The sequence below is a fragment of the Vulpes vulpes genome, chromosome 2 (assembly GCF_048418805.1).
Source record: "Vulpes vulpes isolate BD-2025 chromosome 2, VulVul3, whole genome shotgun sequence".
Lineage (NCBI taxonomy): Eukaryota > Metazoa > Chordata > Mammalia > Carnivora > Canidae > Vulpes > Vulpes vulpes.
In genome coordinates, this window is record NC_132781.1 from 48,703,058 (window position 1) to 48,721,415 (window position 18,358).

The following is an 18,358-nucleotide window of genomic DNA, read 5'->3' on the forward strand; positions in this document are numbered from 1 at the left end:
TCAATGCAGGGCACCTGCCAAGGAAAAGGGCATCGGGCTCCTGCAGCTTCCCCTGGTGCAGGGGGAGGGCAAATGCTTGACTCTTTCCTGGATAATGGGGTTTCCATCTAGTCTTTCCCTGAAGTCTGCTCACGCTGAGGCTGTGTTGTGTGCAGCTGGCCTGCAGGAGGGGGTTCTGTAAAGTGAGCCGGCCCTGCCTCTTATTACCAGGACACCTGGGTCTTATTCACCTACAGCTGCCTCCATCTGCTACCTTCCTCGTGAACCCTGCCACTACCAGGCATGGGGGCTGGTCTTCAGCAGGAATGGGACATTTCAGTGTCTGGCATCCCATCACTCCCCTCCTGCCCCCCAGAATGGGGCTCAAGGAGAGACCGTATGGGATGCCTGCTGACGCTTCTCCAGTGAACTGACCCAAAGGACTGTGCTGAATTCCATCCAGCTTGGGTGAGGGCAGCTCCCACGTTTGAGCCCTGTAGGCCATGGATGGTGGGTGTCAAGCCAGGGACCCAACGTGGCATGAGAGAACTCTGGCCTCAGAACAGCTGTTTATTTACATGTTCTTCAAAGTAACAAAGCCCAGGGGGAGCCCTTCAGCCAGCCCTTTGGTCAGGCTCCACGTGCTCCCTCCTGCCCCCATCCCCTTCCAGCCTCTCCTGGTCCAGCTCTGCAGGCCCTCTGTCAGGGTTCTTGGCATCTGAAGCTGGGGAACGAGGGTGAGGGGGGACTACACAGGGCTTCCCTGGCTTGTTGCAGGAGGGTCACAGGAACTGCCTCAGGGGATGCTGGAGCAGGCCAGGCCTTCAGCTCCTGTGTTCCTGTCCTTGGCTGGAAGGCAGAGTGAAGACAGGGGCACCAAGAGCAAGGGTGGCTCTCCAGGGCCCAGGCAGCCCCCTGGGAGTGAGATGAGCAGGATGGGGGCGCTTGTCCATCAGGAGTACTTGAGGTTGGAGCACGTGGCCCCCTGGGATGGGGAGGAGCAGGGTGTTGGTCCTCATCCATCAGGAGTACTTGGGGTTGGAGCAGGCGGCCCCAGGGGTGGGGGTCCTCGTCCATCAGGAGTACTTGGTGTTGGAGATCTCTTTCCAGAGCAAGGTCTTCAGGTGGCTCAGCACCAGAGAGTGGTGCGCCTCCACCTGGCTGGCCAGCCCGCTGAGCGTGGTGCAGGTGCGCAGCTGCTTGCCCAGCTCCTGGCGCAGGTCGGCAGGGGCGCCGGGCAGCAGGTAGTCCCGCAGCAGCTCACACACCTTGGCCAGGTTGGGCTGGATGAGGTCGTCCTTGCACTGTCTCATGAGCTTGTCGCAGGGGGCCCGGCAGTCCCGGCCGTAAGTGCAGTCCCTGCTGTGCTCACAGCGGCGGCCCTGCAGGAAGCGGCGCACGGCCGCCTCAGGGGCCACCTGCTGCAGGTCAGCCATCCTGAAGTCATACTGGGCCGTGTAGCCCACGTTGGCCAGTGTGGTCTCACACATGTAGAAGGTCCCGTAGGCGCCATGGAAGAGCTCCTCCACGAACTCCAGCAGGCCGATGGCGACTTTGGCCCTCCATGGCCATGCGGGCCCCAGCCACCGCTGCAGGGCTGAGTGCAGGGCAGGCGGTAGCAGCGTGCGCAGCAGGGGCGGCAGGGCAGCCCCATGCCAGGAGCCATGTGGTACCCCCTCGGTGACATAGAGGTCCCCACAGGAACCCAGCAGCCTGGATGCGTGCTCCTCCTGGAGGGACAGTAGTAGCAGGAACTCATTCCGCTGCAGCAGGGCCCATACCGACTTGGCCTCGGCCAGGGACACCCGGCTGTCCTTGTTGAAGTCGGCCATGAGCAGCACCTGGCCGACCAGTGCAGGCAGGGACGGCAGGTCTCCCAGGGTCGCCTAGCATTGAGAACAAAAGGAGCCCAAATGAGGGCCAGCGGGCTTGACCTGGTGGCAGGTCTCTAAGGTAGCAGGACGCCCTCCCTGACGGAGCTGGCTCAGACCCTGGGATGATCATTGAAGGGGAGGCACCCATGATTCCCAGCACATCTGCCAGCTGGGGAGAGCCCACCTCCCGGTACATAGAGGGAGGGGACAACTCAGGGCTGTGCAAAGCTACCCTTGCCGTCTCCTGGAAGCCCTTGCCGAGCACTGGTGCCCCCTCACTTCTCCAGGAGCTGCTCCCGGGGCTCTGGGTCCCGGCATCTGCACCGAGATTTGGAGCTGGGGAGCACAGAGGTGAAGGTGCTCCCGCCAATCCCTGTCTCCTGTGTTCTCCCCACACAGATGCCCCCTGGGCGGAGGGGGGCCCTCTGTACCCAATAGGTGCTCCCCTGAGCAAGGGTCTGCCCGGAGCTGGGGTCCAGCCACACGCCTGGCTGGGGGCTCTGACTCCCCCTGCCCTGAACTCCACATAGCCCCCAGGAGCCTACTGACCTTGAGGAAGCTGAGGGTCATCTCTCGGAACTCCTTAATCGAGGTGCCCCGAGTGGGCTTGTCGAACAGCACCAGCTCCTGCCGGGGGGCCGGGTCTGACCTGGCCTTGGGGTCCAGGCCCTCCTCGATGCCACACTTAATGGTCACCTCCTTGCCCTGCCACAGCCCGCTGTACACCTGGATGGGGCCACAGGAGTCCTCCGAGCAGACGTCCCCTCCCGCTGCACCTTGTGTCTGAGCCCCGGGCCCCCAGGCAAAGGGCAGGAGGGCCTCCCAGCAGGGCCCCGGGGCTGAGCCCGGCCAGAGCCTGCTGGGCTTACCTGCTGGCCCGGGACGGACGACAGGCACGTCCTCCACTCCACCTTGTGCAGGTTGCACAGGTCCTGGCAGATGGAGCCAGAGATGATGCCCTTGCGGTACTGGTCACACTGGGGATGGGAGGAAGACACCAGGACGTCGCCTGAGGAGGAGGGGCCCCTCCCCTGGCTGGCTCTGAGTCCTCTGGGGTGCGGGGCAAGTTGTGACCCCATCACACATGCCAGCTGCCCCTGGTTCTTCAGCTGCTCCACTTGGCTCAGCTCTCTGTGGCCACACCTGAGCCACGCGGAGGGCCTGGGCACCTCACCCTGCTGGCAGGAGGCTTTGTTTGCCAGCCCCTCGCAGAGTCACAGCCACTCTTACCACCCATCCCCACCGTCCCTCAAGGTGGGCTCTCCCCTGTGGCAGGAAGTGGGAGCAGCAGAGCTGGACATGATGGGGCCCTGCCCCTGCCCCAGGGTGATGGGAGGGGGCTACTAGCAGGGTCTGTGATGGGGCTCCCCCCACCCCCAGGTTCTGGGCCTCCCCCTACCCCCAGGTTCTGGGCCTGGGGCTGTCCCTCATACAAGCTGCCCGCCCGCCCCCCAGGCCACCTCATTAGCTAGATGCCCTGTGAGTGGGAGCTGCTTGCAGCCAGAACCAGCTGGGCTCTGCTGTGGCTGCCCTGCAGGTCTGGACTGACCCAAGCAGGAAGGTGGGGGCACCCTGGGGGGGATGGGAGTCCAGCATCTGCAGCTTGGAGCTGGTGGGGTGCATTCCTGGAAGTGCATCACCGTTGCCATGGAATCCGGCCCTCACAGAGCCTGGCTGGGAGGAAGGAGAGGGAAGCGAGCCCAGGGAGGAGTGGGGAGGACGAGGAGGACGGGAGGACGCAGAGCCGGGTGCCACTGCAGTGTGGGGAGGATGGAGGGCAGGCCCGGGACAGAACCAGAGGCCTGAGAAGGAGGCGTCAGCTGTGGTGTCATGCAATCGCTGGCTGCTCACCCAGATGGTAAAGGAAGCACGGGGAAAAGTCATCCCCCTGCCAGCAGTGGGCTCTGGGCCCCAGCAGCACAGGGCCTTCTGGGTAGGCAGCCAGGAAAACGCTTGTGCCCAGCAACCCTCCCCCCCCCAGGGCCAGGGAAGGAGCCTCTTGGCCACACTGACCTCCAGGCTGGGGAGAGGCTCCCTGGGGGCTGAGGGGGCAGACTGCCCCGTGGCCTCAGGGCACTTCCAGCCCATCAGGCTGGGGGCACAGGGCCCTGCCTCCCAGCCTGTTCCCCATCTACAGGAGGCTACATACCTGCCAAAGCCTCAGAGCCCGCAAGAACCTGCCCCATGACCCTGGTTGCTTTTGGACACGCTGTGGAACCCCCCACGAGGCAGGCAGATCTCCTCAGGAAAGGGGAGGGTGCCCCCACAGCCCAGGGGCAACCCAGGGAGACATCCTTAGCCAACAGTTTCGTGGGTCTCAGAATCCCCTGCTGAGTCTCCAGCGGCTGCTCCCTGCATCCCTAAGCGCCCCCCCACCCCCCGCTGCTGCCCTCACACCTGCAGTGCACCCCAGCCCCAGAGCTCACTACAACCCTCACCCACCTCTCAGGGCCCTTGGCTGCCCCAGCACCACCCTCACCCTGAGCAGTCCACACAGCAGGGCCTCCCCTGCCAGATGCCCCCGTCTGCCCTACACGACCCCCAGACCCCAGGACATTGAGGGCAGAGCTGAGTTCCAGTGCCCAGCTCAGGCCTGGCCCCTGGAGGCCACCATCATGGGGGAGGCAGAGAGGCCTCTCCCCCAGTGTGGGTCCTGCATCCTGGGCACTGGGTGCTAACTGGGCCCCAGGGAGGTATGCAGCCAACAGTTGGGACTAGACCCCTCTCGGCCTCTTGCAAATCCTGTCACGGGGTTCCCCAGGCCCCCATTCTAACCCCACCAAACTTGGCCAGAGCAGGCCTGCCGAGCTGGGACATGGGGCCCCCTTCAGTTTACGGTGGGGAGCAGCTCCAGGCTGCGGTGACGTAGATAGGGCGGCTATCTGCGCCCTATCCCATATCCTCCCCTACAGGGGAGGCCTGTCCTGGGGCAGCAGAGCCTAGGCCCTCAGCTCGCTGGGGAGGCCAGGCAGGGTGCAGAGCTGGGTCAGAGGAGTCTGGGGCTTGCTGGGGACCCCAGGGCCACTGTGGTCCTGTCCCCTCAGCCCGAGTCAGTGTGGCCACCAGGGGTGCAAACGTGAGCCCATGTGCCTTCACGTGTATGAGCACTTGGGTTCATCGCACCCACTCTCCCACATGCACACCCATGGACTTGCATGCACTCATGAGTGGCCTGCTCTGAGGCCACAGGCTGGGACTCTGGCACTGCATCTGATCCCTAACTCTGGGAGGGGCGCTCAAGGCCACTAACGGTCTACCTGCTAAAAGTCCTCCCCCCAGGCATCTTGGAACGTTCCAGCCACCAGCTCACACCCTCCTTCCCACCCACAGCGGCCTCCCCACTGTCCCCCTGCCTCCCTGCCACTCCCTAGCCTCTCCCACACCCAGTGCCATCAGATCCATCTCAAAAGTCCACCACGCTGGCGCCTCTGAGGATCCAGGGCCACCTCTGAGTGGCCAGCACCAGGTGGGAAAGAGGCCCGGGGCTCACTGCTCCGCGTCAGCCCAAGGCCAGCCCCCGGCGACACTTACGATGACCACCTGACACACACGCCCACGGCAGAGCTCCGCGTAAGACGAGTAGTGCACATACACCATCCAGCTGCCCACGAAGATGCCCAGCCAGACCAGGAAGACGTACTTGACCCTGAGGCCCGGGAGCCGGCCCTGCAGGAGAGAGGCCTGTGAGGATGCACCAAACCCGGGGTGCGTGGGTCCCCCGGCCTTCCCAGCCTTCCTCTCCCAGGGCCCAACACCCTGCTCCGCTCCATCACCCTCCACCCTCCATGCGCCCACTCTGGGGTGGGGGCAGGTGCCTGGTCCTCCCAGACTTACATCTCGGCACAGGCAAAAATAAACCTCAAAAGTAAGGAGGACACAGGATTGGCAACTCTATTTCGATGAGTAAAAGTATTTTTCAGAGATTTTTCTCCCATCTTGCTCTCATTTCATGATGACCTTTAACCTCTGCACAAGGTCAAGCTGGAACATCACCACCACCTCCCACCACCCTGTGCACGCTGTCCTCCGACAGGTGGGGAGTCCTCGCTGATGCAGGGCCAGTGTCGGGGACCCAGGTAGAGGTGTGGAGGCCGCTGGTGTGGAGGGCAGGCCTCAGCAGCCCTGCTGCCCATACAGGACTGTACCCCCATGGGCATTGTCCCCAGAGCCAAAGAAGGGCCAACCCAAGGGACCACTGGCAGATGAACAGGGTCCATCCACAGCACGGAAAATCATTCACTGTTTAAGAGGAAGAAATCCCGGCACCTGCCACAATGCAGATGGACCTGGGGGACACAGTGCCGAGGAAGGTGAACCTGGCGCAGGGGGACCAGCCCTGAAGGACTCGCTCCCAGGAGGCTCCTGAGGAGTCAGACTCACAGACACGGGGGTGGGGGGGTGGTGTGTGTCACAGGGACAGAGTCCAGTCTGGGAAATAGAACATGGACAGAGGGAACATACATGACAGTGTGAGTGTGCTGACGCCCCTGAGACAGTAAATTTTAAGTTATGTGTATTTTCCCGCAACAAAGAATAAATGAGACAAGCCCCAGCCCCACTGCCAGAGCACTGCCCCCATGTCTGTGGTGGGCTGGGACGGCGTCTCTGCAGGCTCAGCCCTCCGCCAGGTTCCCCAGCCGATGAGCAGAGTCACAGGGGCCAGGGGCCCAGACCCACCTGCAGCAGGTGCACTGAGGGTGTGGCCTCCCACCCAGCTCCCAAACCCGGGTTCCAGGGGCACCCTCTCCCTTCCCACCCTGCCCCCGAGCCACCCTGGCAAACCACAGGCCACCTGGACTGCTGTCCAGGAGCAGCCAGCTGAGGGCACAGGGTCACCAGTGTTCCGGTCAAGGTGGCTGGACCCCAGCGCCAGAAAGCAGGAGGCCCCTACCCGCATGGGGGGGGGGCGCTATGTGCCCCAGCTACCCGACCAACTCCTATGTGCCCCACTGGGCCACAGCGCTGGGCCTGCTAGTTCTGGGTCCTGGCTGGCTCTGAGAGATGGGGCCACCAGCTCTCTGGTGAACACAGGGTAGGTAGGGGCCTCTGGGCCCAGCACGGGGGCTATGGCCATTTTCACATTCCTTCAGGAGAGGCAGGGGCCTCACCTCCTGCTTCCATGGCACCCATTCGCACTGAGCCCCTCGGGGGGGGGGGGGCTGCGGCAGGAGGACCCCAAGAGCCGCAGGGCATGCCTGGAGCCTCAGTGGCCAAGGAGCAGTAGGCTGAGGTGCCCTGTGCAGGCCAAGAGGCTGGGCCTAGGGCCCACTTGTCCCGGCCACCACATCTGCTTCCGTCAGATTTGTTCAAAATGAAAAACAGGAAAGCAGAGAAACAGTGGGTGGGGGGCTGGGGAGCTAGGGGTGTTGTTTCTGCAGGACAAGGTCAGAAGACTTCCAGTGGGCAGAACAATGCTCTGCAAGGTGGCGGCCCGTGTGTGTGTGTGTGTGTGTGTGTGTGTGTGTGTGTGTGTGGCTTTTGGCCCTGAGGGGGCCCTGAGACTGGCCCCAGGGGGTTGGGGGCTCCCAGCCAAGAGGAGGGCAGGCTGGAGCAGAGCTGGACTGGGGGCTCACAAAGTGGCAGTGGGCCCTCCCACACACACTAGCCACACCCCAGCCAGACCCCCTGAGGCTCTCCCAGGACACAGTCCCCATTGGCAGGCTCCCACTGACCCAATATCCTGATCTTAGATACCTACTTCCTCCAAGAGCAGCCCCTGCCTGCCTCTCCCCCGGCCGGGGGCCTGGCTCCCCCAGTGAGGGATCCCCCAGGGAGTCCCTCGTCCTCAGGAGCGTCCCATGCAACTGCTCCCCAGGACCACCTGGCCCCGGTTCCTGATGCAGCCACTGACCAGGTCAGTCACAGCCACATTAGCCTCGGGCCAGCACGATGGCACCAACCTCACCTCCAGCCCAGGAGGGAAACTGAGGCTCTGAATGGGACCTGATAACAGCAAGTGGGTGGGGCCTCTGCAGGGCAAAGGGAACCAGGGCATCCTGGGTCCTAGGTCAAGCTCTCCCCCCTCCCCCCATCCCTGCAGCAACCCAGTCAAGGCCCCTGGAGGGGGCAGTACACACCGGACTTCCTGGCCTAGGGGTGGGCCTTGGGACACCTCAGCTCCCACATGGTCAAGGGCTGGGCCAAGACCAGGATGACCCCAAGGTCCTAGGTGGTCAAGGAGGGTGTCCCACACCAAACCCCAATGTTTCCTGGCTCTGAGGTTTTTCCCCACAGGGGAACTGAGGACATTCAGGCCGCTGGCGCCCAAGGGCACCACCACCCTTCCAGGGACCCTATTGGCTGGGCCCTGAGACAGCCTGGGGAGACCAAGTGTGGGCATCTCTGTCACAGGGTGGGCCTGCCTAGGAGCACCCAAAGCAGAAGTGACAGGCTTCTCAGAGGGGTCTCCTGGGGCAGACAGCGGGCCCCAGGCTGGACAGGGACATGTCCAAGGTCACGGTGGGGTCAGGGCACACCCCTGGACTCGGCTGGCTGGGAGATGACCCAGGGGGGGACGTTATGTCCTTCGGAAAGCATCTCTAGGTGTCCCAAGTTTTCCATAACACAAACACAAACCTTCCCTCTTTCAAATGAGGAAAGAGGAGACGGCAGGCCACGGCGTGGTTTCTGGGCCTGCGGGAGGGTCCAGCCGCGGGGGAGGGCGGCCCCGAAGCAGGGCCGCCTCCGCGGCCCCCCGCAGCATCCGCCGCCCCTCCGCCGGCCCATCGGCGCCGCTCCCAGCCCTCGCAGCCCCGCAGCAGCCCCGGCGCCCCGCAGCGCAGAGCGTAGGAGCCCCGCGACCCGCGGCAGACCCCGGGGACGGACGCCTACCTGCAGGCCCTTGGAGAAGGGACAGAAGAGCACCAGGTGCGCCAGGCGCCGCAGCCGCCGCATGGTGGGCCCCGGCGTGCGCGGGCCCGGCTCGGCTCGGCCTCAGCCCCAGCCCCGCGGGCCGGCCCGCAACGGCTGCCCTCCGCCGCCGCCTCCCCGCGCGCCCGCGCCCGCGCCCGCGTCCACGACCACGTCCACGTCCACGTCCACGCGAGGGCGCACTCTGCCGGCCGGCCCGGGCGGGGGCGGGGGCGGGGGCGGGGGCGCAGGAGAGGGGCAGGGGCGGGGGAGGGGAGGGGCACCGGGAGGGAGGCGGGGGGCGGGGGAGGGGAGCGGCGGAGGGCCCCGGGGAGGAGGAGGGGAGGGGCTCCGGGAGGAGGAGGGGAGGGGCGGAGGCAGCGCGGCGGGCGTGGGGGAGGGGCGGCCTTGGGAGGGGGCGCCCGCGGCCCCGCCCCGGCCGCGCCCGGGGGCTTTGGCTGCGGGGCCCTCCTCGCGGACGCCCAGCGGGAGCCCCACGGCGGGGGGACCAGGAGCGGGGGTCCACGTGTGGGTCCCAGGCCGGGAGGAGCGGCGGGCGCGGTGTGAGCGGGTGCGGGTCTCGCCCATGTTTCCCGGAGCGCGGGGGGCGCACATTTGTCGCTGCGTGGCCCTGCAGCCGCCGCTCCCTCCGCGCCCTCCCGCGTGGAGCCCCTGCAGCCCCCGCGCTGGTCGTTGCCCCGCGTCCCGGGAACCGATGCAGCAGGGGCGCCTCGGGGTCCGGCCCTTGACCGGCGGAAGCCGGAAATCCCGTACCTGGTCCCGGTGGAGCCGCGCCCCGCCCCGGGCCGGGCTGGGTGCTCGGTGCGCGTTCGCAGGCGGCCGTGGGGTGGCGGGGGGCGCGGCTGCCCTGAGCTTTCCAGTGGGATTTGTGTGAGGGGTTTTCCCTCCCCTCGGACGCGCCGGGCGGCTCGCTGACCCGTGAGCTGGTGTCACCTGCCCGTGTCGCTGTGAGCTGTGGCGTGCCGCGGTGTGCATTTCCCTATCCACTGACGATGTTAAAACACATTCATCTTCTTTGCTAAAACCATTTAATATTTTTTCCCATCTTCTCTTCGCTAATGTTTGTGTCCTCGTATTCACTGTGGGGAGTTCTCTGTGTCTTCTGGAAGCCGCTACCTTATCAAACAGGTGATTCGCCAGGAGAGTCTCCTTCAAAGAGCACAAGCTCCTAATGTTGACCAAGCCCATGACCCACTTTTTCCTGTTGTGGTTTGTGTGTTTCTCACCAGTGGCATGGGAGAAATCTGTGGAGCCCAGCTGCACAAACATCTTCGGTGTTTCCCTCTAGAGACTTTGGTACAGCAGTGTCCCCGTGTCCCTGTGGTCTCACTCCCCACCATGGCGGTGGTCCTGGAAGGAGATGGCCTTCCTCCTGCCGGATGCTCAGGCCAGCAGCAGCGCCCGCACCACTCCTTGCCTGCACCCCTGCCTCCTGCCTCTCGTCCAGCGGGCACCTCACCTCTCATGGTGTCCCACGGGGGTGAGCACAGGGCGGCGTGACAGCAGGAGAGCAAGACCACAGCCATGTAACTTTGGTGCAGCATGCCATTACCGGCAATCTATTTTTATTACATTATTTTTAAAAAAGATGTATTTATTTATTTGTGATAGACAGAGAGAGAGAGAGAGAGAGAGGCAGAGACACAGGAGGAGGGAGAAGCAGGCTCCATGCAGGAGCCTGATGTGGGACTCGATCCCAGGTCTCCAGGATCACGCCCTGGGATGCAGGCGGCACTAAACTGCTGCACCACTGGGGCTGCCCTTTTTATTACATTATTGTCACTGCTGTTGTCCGCCTAGTTTATGAGCTGGGTCACAGGCATGCATGTCATGGAGAAAACACAGCCTATATGGGGTCAACACTGTCTGTGGTTTTGGGTGGCCGCTGGGGATCTTAGAACGGGTCCCATGTGGGTGAGGGGCAGGCTACTGTCTTGGGTTTTGCACGCAGGCCCATGATTCTGGTGGAAGGTAACTTTTCTAAACCGTGTGGGATGCAGGGCAAGGTGGCATTTCGGGTTTTGGTTTTGTGTTTAGGGATTTTTCTTTGGTGGGATTTTTGCACATGGATGTCTAGTTACTCTGGCAAATTTGTTGAAAGATGAGCTCCTGTGTGATGCTATCAGTGCTTCCTGCGGGTCACCACCCTTCAAGCAGCCTTCCCCCAGCAGCCTGGACACTGGTTTTCAGGAAGTCCCACTGGGCAGATTCCCAGCGATTCTGCAGGCACCACGGTGACCTCTCCGCCACTGCAGCCCAGCCTGGGGCCAGGGGGCTCTGGCTCAGCCCTCGTGGGGGTTTGCTCTTTAGGCCGTGCCTCTGTCGTGTAAACTCTACTGTGCGCATTGTCACCTGACGGGGCCCTGACTGACACAGGTCAGGTACAATAAAGGACCCAAGCATTTTGTAAAACTGAGACCCACTATACCCTACACTTGGGACCATGTTGGCCCACCCTCAGCCCCTCAGTGTCCTCAACCAAGTGGTCATTACCCTCGAACCTAGGCCCATGACGGTCACATGGGGGAGCCCAGGTGGCTGGACCAGAATTAAGTGTATGCCCCGTAGGGCCTTTTGGGGCACCTGGGCTGGCCAAAGCGTGCCCTGAGAGGAAAGAAGCGTCCTGCTCAGGAGGGTCAGGGTGGAAGCCTGGATATCCCAACAGGACCTGGATGCTCCCCAACCCTTTCACCCTGGTCATGACTAGGGAGGTGGTTGAACAAGGAGTGCTTGTCGGGGGGCAGCCGTCGTACCCAGGCCAGGGAGAGAGTGCTGGGGTGGGACGAGAAACCTGGAGGAGCGCACCCTGGGGGAGGCTGCACCCAGCTCAGCAGCAGTAGGTGCCAGGCCGCAGGACACTGGAGGGCCCCCGACACCTGAGCAGCAGCCCACATGGCTGTTTTCAGTGACGCAAGGAGCACCATTATCAGATCACAGGAGAAACCAGAGACCCACTGTGTTTTGGGGGCCCCGGGGGCAGGGTGGCCGGTCAGCAGGGGTGGGGGTGCTTGGGAAAGCAGCCCAGTGGCAAGGTAGGCGGCACACCCCACAGCCCTGAGACAGCATTGACGTCTGAGGGCATCAGTTTGCCAGGAGCTGGGGGTCGCTGCCTGGGGCTGTTGTCCCCTGCCCCACCCGGGAAGGAGTCCCATTTGGGGTGTTGTGACCACCTCCGCCTCAGGTGTACAAAGTCTGGCATGTTGCCCCCCATCTGTTATGCAGGCTGTCACCATGCATGGTGCCATATGGGATGCCGGGTACAACGGTGGCTGGGTGGTACAGCGGCTCGGCGTGGTCAGGGAGCAGGTGCCCACCGCCCTGAGTGTCTGCAAGTGGCCTGGTGACCGCCAGCCGCCATCACTTATTCCAACAGTGCCCAGGCCCCAAGAGGGGAGCCTGTAGCCTGTAACCCTGCAAGTAGCTGTACTGGCTTCCTAGGGCTCCGTGACCCAACACCACGGCCTGAATCGCTGCAGGTAACAGGCACTGATTCCGCAGCCATCCTGGAGAGCAGAGTCCGCAGGCTACGTGTCAACAGGGTGGCCCTCCCTCCAAGGGTTCCAGGGGACAGGCCCCGCCTCTCCCAGCTGCAAGCGTTGCCAGCCATCCTTGGTGTCCCTTGGCTTGTGGCTGTGTCCCCACCGTTTCAGCTTTCACTGCCATAGGCTGGCTGTCCCCTGCCTGTCCTCTCTGTCTTTGTGTCCTCACCTTCAAAGAGCCTATTTCCAAAGAGGTCACGTTCTGAGTTTCCAAGTGGATGTAAATCTGTGGAGTGTTTGGGGGGGAGGGGACACTATCCAATCACTACACAGACCAAACAGCTGCATCATTGGAAATAGCCCAAGAGTTAGTGGAAATATAGAGACCCCAATATAAGAAAAGTGGCTTAATCAGGAGAAAAAGGTATTTATCTCTCATGTAGCACTCTAGGCTAAGCAAGCAAAGGCTGGGAACCCATGCTGTCTGGGAATTTACATTCCTGCTGCCTTTATTGTGCTGCCATCCTCAAAACGTGGTTTCTGTCTTGCAGTCGAAAATGGCTGCCCTAGTGCCAGCCATCACCTCCACACTCCAGCAAGGAGGAGGAGTGAAGACGTGACAAGCATGCCTCCCCCTTTAAGGACCCGGAAATACATACTGCTTCTGTTCTAGTCCCTGTAAGCTTAGTCACGTGACAATGCTTGCCACAGAAAAGCCTGGAAATGTAGTCTTCATCTGGATAGACACACGTCCCACTAAACTCCAGGGTGCTGGAACAAGTCACAGGAAAAAATGGAGAAATAAAGACATAGGCCCCCTGGGCACATGGCCCTTCCATAGCCCATCCCCCTACCCCAGGCCCCAGTAGCCTTGCACCTGAGGTCAGGGGACACGTGTCCCCTGCAGACAGGCGTTCGGGGATGATGAGGGATGGGGCAGGGGTGTGGCCGGGGAGGAGTGGGGTTCCAGGCAGAGGAACAGAGTGTGCAGAGGCCCAGAGGCAACAGGCTGGACCAGGTATGAAATGCCTGCATTATAGCCGGGTGTGCAAGGGGGGGGGGGGGGGGGGGTCTGAGCTAGGAGGCGGGGCCCTGTGGAGCTTCCAATCTGGACTCAGAGCTACAGCCCTGAGAGCCTAGGGTCACGGGGACAGATGCACAGACCAGTGGCTGGGGGCGCTGACAGTGGAATGGAGGCTGGAGCAGCCTGGGGGCTACTGGGGGCCCCAAGCTTGGGGCCATGTGCACTTGTCAGAGGCCCCCCCCACAGCTGACCCAGCCACTCCTCACTGCTGCCTCCTCTTGTAAGGGCACCAGCTGGGATGTGGGGCCCATCCAGGAAATCCAGGGTGAGCTCACCTCGGGACCCTTGATATCTGAGCAAGGGTCATAGGTTCGGTCACACTCCTAGGTTCCAGGGGACGTGATCAAGGTGTGGGGACACCGGCCAACCCACTACAATGACTAAAGCAAATTGCAAAACAGTACACGTGGAATGATACCAGTTTTGTTGTTAAAGAACATGTGTGTGTTATGAAGACTTTATTTATAGGGGCACCTGGGGGGCTCAGTGGTTGAGTGTCTGTCTTTGGCTCAGGTTGTAACCCTGGGGTCCTGGGATTGAGTCCCATATCGGGCTCCCCACAGGGAGCCTGCTTCTCCCTCTGCTTGTGTTTCTTCTCTGTCTCTGTGTCTCTCATGAATAAATAAATAAAATATTAAATAAATACACAAATAAGTAAGTAAGTAAATAAATAAATGGCCAATGTAGGTCTGAGTGGCTGCCCCGAGTGCCCAGAACCATAGCACCATTATAAGGGCTGCACGATGTTCCATTGCCTGAAGAAACCCTGGTTTGTGTAACCATTGCCTCTTGCTGGGTATTTAGGTGGTCTGCTCTTCCTCCTTCCTGAGCAAGGCTGGGCGTGTGGTCTTCTGGCTGAATCTGTACCCCATTCCTTAATGATTAACTTCAGGACAGGTTCCTGCAGATGACATTTCTGGGTCAAAGGCCTTATCTGCCTTGGTCCATGACAAACACTGCAGAGCCCCACCCAGCCACCCCACTGGGGCCCCTAAATGGTCCTGCTTCCCTCCTGTTCTTTCAGCCCCAGAATGCATCTGTCTTGCCACCTCAGAGTCTTGTGAACGCTGTTCCTTCTGCTGGGACTTCCACACACCCCACCCCCACCCCCACCCGAAGGCAACCCCTTTGGGTGGGTCCCAGCTTCAACGGCCCTGTCACAGAGGCCCTCCAGGTCACCTGGCCCCTTGAATGCCAGGACTCCCCCATCACCCCCCACCCCACCCCCCAACCATGTCAGGCTCCCCACAGGTCCCCCAGCTCCCTACATCCAGGCCTGAATCTGCCTCTGCCCCAGACCTCACCTTGGGACCTCAGGATGTCAAAGACCTTGACCTCTTCCTTCCCCCCCACCACTGAGAAAGCGGGGGGGGGGGGGGGGGGGGGGGGGGAGGAGGAAGGCAGGGGAGATGAAATTGGGGAGAGAGGGTGTTAACCGCACAGCAATCAGGCATCAGTGGGTAGGCTGGCAGTGCGTGACCCCTGCGGCTGTGGGTGGTGTCAGAGGGCGGCAGAAGGCTGGGGGGCAGTAAGGGGCCCTGAGAATGGCTGGTTGTCTGTAGGGCCTAGAGGAACAGCACCCCCTCAGCTCCCGCCATTAGGGGAATGCATGCCAGGGTCAGGTGCTGTACTGGCTCCCACCTTGCTAACTCCTGCTGATTTCAGGCCCATGTCACCCTCTGTGCACCTGGCTCATCCTGACACCATGTGGGGCCAGGCCCCCAGGCAGCCCCCAGAGATCCCACCTCAGGGAAAGCCAGCCCGTATGCTGGGGGGACGCTCAAGCAGGGGGTCAGAACACCCAGGAGCCTGTGCGTCCTGCCCATAGCCAGCATGCTGCCAGCCTCTGAATTCCTCAGCCCCAGCCAAGTCTTCTCAATGACCTGGGTCACGCCTGCATCACCAAGCCGCAGTGAATTCCTGACCCTAGAGCCATTCCCCGTTTGAGTGGCTATGCTTGGGGTGCTGGTTACGCAGCAACAGATGAGGGATGCAGGACGACACTTTTAGGACTGGATGCCCGGAAAAGCGCCTTCCCAGGGAGAATGTTCCAAGAAAGAACGAGTGACAATGAGTCCAAGCGGCATTTTATTTTATTTATTTCCTTCTATTTTATTTTATTCTATTTTTAGAGAGGGAGGGGGGTGAGGCAGAGGTAGAGAGGGACTAGTAGCTTCCCCACTGAGCACTGAGCCCATCTTATGACCCTGAGCTCATCACGACCCTGAGATCCTGACCTGAGCTGAAACCAGGAGTCTGATGCTTAACCCATTGAACCACCCGATACCCCCTGCTCCCCCCACAAAAGGTGTTTTAAAGGGAACTGCTTAATACCAGTCCACACTCCTTGGGGGGAGCTGGAAGCCCCCAGGGTCAGCTCCACCAGCCTCTCTCCTGGGGCCCTGCTGCATGCTTCATGTCAGACTCACAGGACTTTCTGGTCCTTGAGGGCCTCCCTCTCTCTCTTTTCTGGCCTCAGGTACTCTTCCCCCCCCTCTGCATGAGCCATGGCCAGGGGTGAGACCTCGCCTCCTGCAGGTAGCCAGCCTGGATTACAGGGCAGCCCCAGGCAGAGCCAGTGCACACTGTTTGCCTCCCTCTGAGGCCCAGGGACAGCAAGCATCCCTGGGACCGGCACCTACTCTGCCTTACGCTCTGGATCCTGGGAACAGCACACACGGTAGGTGAGTGAGCTTTCTGGGGCCTCTGTACCAAGTGGCCAGAAAGGGTTACTTAAAACAACAGAACTTTGTTCTCCATGTTCTGAGGCCAGAAGTCCACAATCCAGGTGTGGGCAGGGCTGTGCTCCTGGGAGCCTCTCGGGGAGGGTGCTTCCTGCCTCTTCAGGACCCTGGGCTGTGGCCTCTCCCTGGGTCTGCCTGTCCCTTTTCCCTGCGTCTCCTCTAGGGCACTAGTCACTGGATTTAGGGCCCACTCACATAACCCAGGATGACCTACTTGTCTCAAGATCCTTAGTCCATGGGATGCCTGGGTGGCTCAGTGGTTGAGCGTCTGCCTTTGGCTCAGGACATGATCCTGGGGTACTGGGATCAAGTCTCACGTCGGCCTCCCTGCATGGAGCCTGCTTCTCCCTCTGCCTGTGTCTCTGCCTCTCTCTCTCTGTGTCTCTTACGAATAAATAACTAAAAAATCTTAAAAAAAAAAAATCCTTAGTCCAATACACCTGCAAAGACCTCTTTTCCAAACAAGGTCCCACCCCAGGCACAGGGGTGAGGGTGTGGACACGCCTGTCCGGGTGGCCCCTGTCCTGTCCCTGCAGGCAGTCAGTGCACTGGACACCCACAAGCCCCTTCCATTGCAAAACAACAGAACTCGGGGGTCTGGGGCTCAGAGGACTCCTGACACCTTCCCCACCAATGACTTCTGACCTCTGACCCCCCAGCACCACTGAGGGGGATCAACAGGATTCCCACAGACCGAGGTCAAAGAGACCGTGAGCTCCACATGAAGGACGCACAGCATCTGGGCAGTGACCCACCGTGAGTGAGAGAGCACAGGAAAGCCAGCCCCGTGACCCCAGACACAGGACTTGGTGGGCATGGGGGCAGGACAGCTCAGGGGAAGTGGGTGAGGACAGGTGGCTTTGGGAAGTGGGAGAGCCGTGCCAGGAAGCTCGGCAGCTCCACTTCCTCATGCTGGCCTTAGAGGAGTGGGTGGTATGAGTGTGCCTGGCACCCTGGTGGGCCACTTGCAGGGTTTGGGAGCCTTGCCAGGCCCTGGAAGTGCTGAGTAGTGTGGGTGGGGAGTGTTGTGGACGAAGGAGGGCAGGTGCAGGCAGGTAGGCTAGGCCTGGGTTCAATAAAGCACCGACCTTCCCACTCTGGGGAAGCTTCAGCCCCTGGGAAGGATCCGCAGTTGGATGCTCGTTATTTATTCACTCATTCAATATTTACTGAGAACTGCACTGTCGCTCAGGACCTGGGAATGGAGAGCAAAGAAAACCTCTGCCCTAAAAACCAAAGCCTCACGAGGTGGCAGAGAGACAGACTCATGTTAGTTCAGCTGTGAAGTGATGAGAACGTGTGGGTCCTAGGGAGGGTCCCATCTAGGCAGGGACTGCACTCTGGTGGCTAGGGCTCCTTGGAGCAAGAAGGGCCCACGGGCGGGGCCCGACGTGGGGTACCCGGGGCCCGGACCACAAGGGGAAGCCTAGAAGAAGTCTGTCCTCTAGGAGGGGAAGCAGGGGTATGGGGGTGTCCAGGAGGAAGTGGGGGACAGGGTGCCCCTAGGGAGGGGGCCAGCCCCGCCAGGGCTCCTGACATGGAGAGTCAGCCACTGCTGCCTTCTGGCTGTGCCTGCTTCTTGGGGCAGATGGCTGTAGCCCCTGAGTCACACGGCCCGTCACCCCACTGGCCACAGGCGCACCCTGCATATGACAAGCTGGGATGAGCTGCGCCCCCCTCAACTCGCAGTCCAAAGCCCCAGTGGATCTTGGTGATCTCTTGCTGCTCTGGGACATCAATGCAGCTGGTCACCAAGGAGCCAGTGGTAGGTGCTCAGATGCACATGTGAATCCCACCCAGCCCTGCACACACCAGGAGGCACGCGGCACACATGACTGTCCTGGAGGCTATGGCAGAGATGAGGGTGCAGACAAGGGGCTCACCAGAGTTGGAAAGCCCAGGAGGGCCTCCTGGAGGAAGGAGCTCCAGAGCTGAGTCCTAGAGGAGATCTAAGGGAACCGAGGAGGGGAAGCATCAGTCGCAGGTAGGGTCAGTGAAGGGACCCGGCCAGGACACCCAGTCTCTGTCCCTCTCATTTCCCCAGAGTTGGCCCCGGGTTGTCCTTGGGCCTTCCAATCAGTCCCCATCCCAGGGCTGCCCTGGCTGCCTTGCTGCCTCTTGGGAACAGCGATACTTGGCCACCGGGGTGGGGGGTGGGGGGCTGCCCTGTTCCCACGTTAACAACCAGGGAAGAGACCGCGGCTCATCCAGAGGCAACATAGACGCGCATCGGCTATTCTGTGAGCCAGAGTCAGATGCGGAGAAGGTTGATGGTGCAGCCTGTTCAGGGCAGACACTGGCATTTCTCCTAAAGGGCAGTGCATCCCT

The 18,358-nt window shown here is 61.6% G+C and overlaps 1 protein-coding gene across 1 annotated transcript; it reads right to left on the minus strand.

The window, feature by feature from the left end:
• Positions 1–531: 531 nt before the first annotated feature.
• On the minus strand, positions 532–8,980 carry DIPK1B (divergent protein kinase domain 1B). Its single transcript, XM_025981953.2, has 5 exons — positions 8,685–8,980; positions 5,385–5,519; positions 2,723–2,830; positions 2,403–2,579; positions 532–1,865 (listed from the first exon to the last, which is right to left on the minus strand). Exons 1-5 carry the CDS (start codon positions 8,745–8,747, stop codon positions 1,056–1,058), a joined length of 1,293 nt encoding a protein of 430 aa, XP_025837738.1. The 5' UTR covers positions 8,748–8,980; the 3' UTR covers positions 532–1,055.
• Between the last annotated feature and the right edge of the window lie 9,378 nt (positions 8,981–18,358).

Bases quoted from the DNA above. Each gene is read 5' to 3' on its own strand.
- DIPK1B (XM_025981953.2), bottom strand. From the start codon at position 8,747: ATGCGGCGGCTGCGGCGCCTGGCGCACCTGGTGCTCTTCTGTCCCTTC. The intron at 2,831-5,384 runs GTAAGTGTCGCC...TCCCATCCCCAG, and splicing joins GTGTGTGTCAGGTGGTCATC to TGTGACCAGTACCGCAAGGG. The intron at 2,580-2,722 runs GTAAGCCCAGCA...GGCCCCATCCAG, and splicing joins CGTCCGTCCCGGGCCAGCAG to GTGTACAGCGGGCTGTGGCA.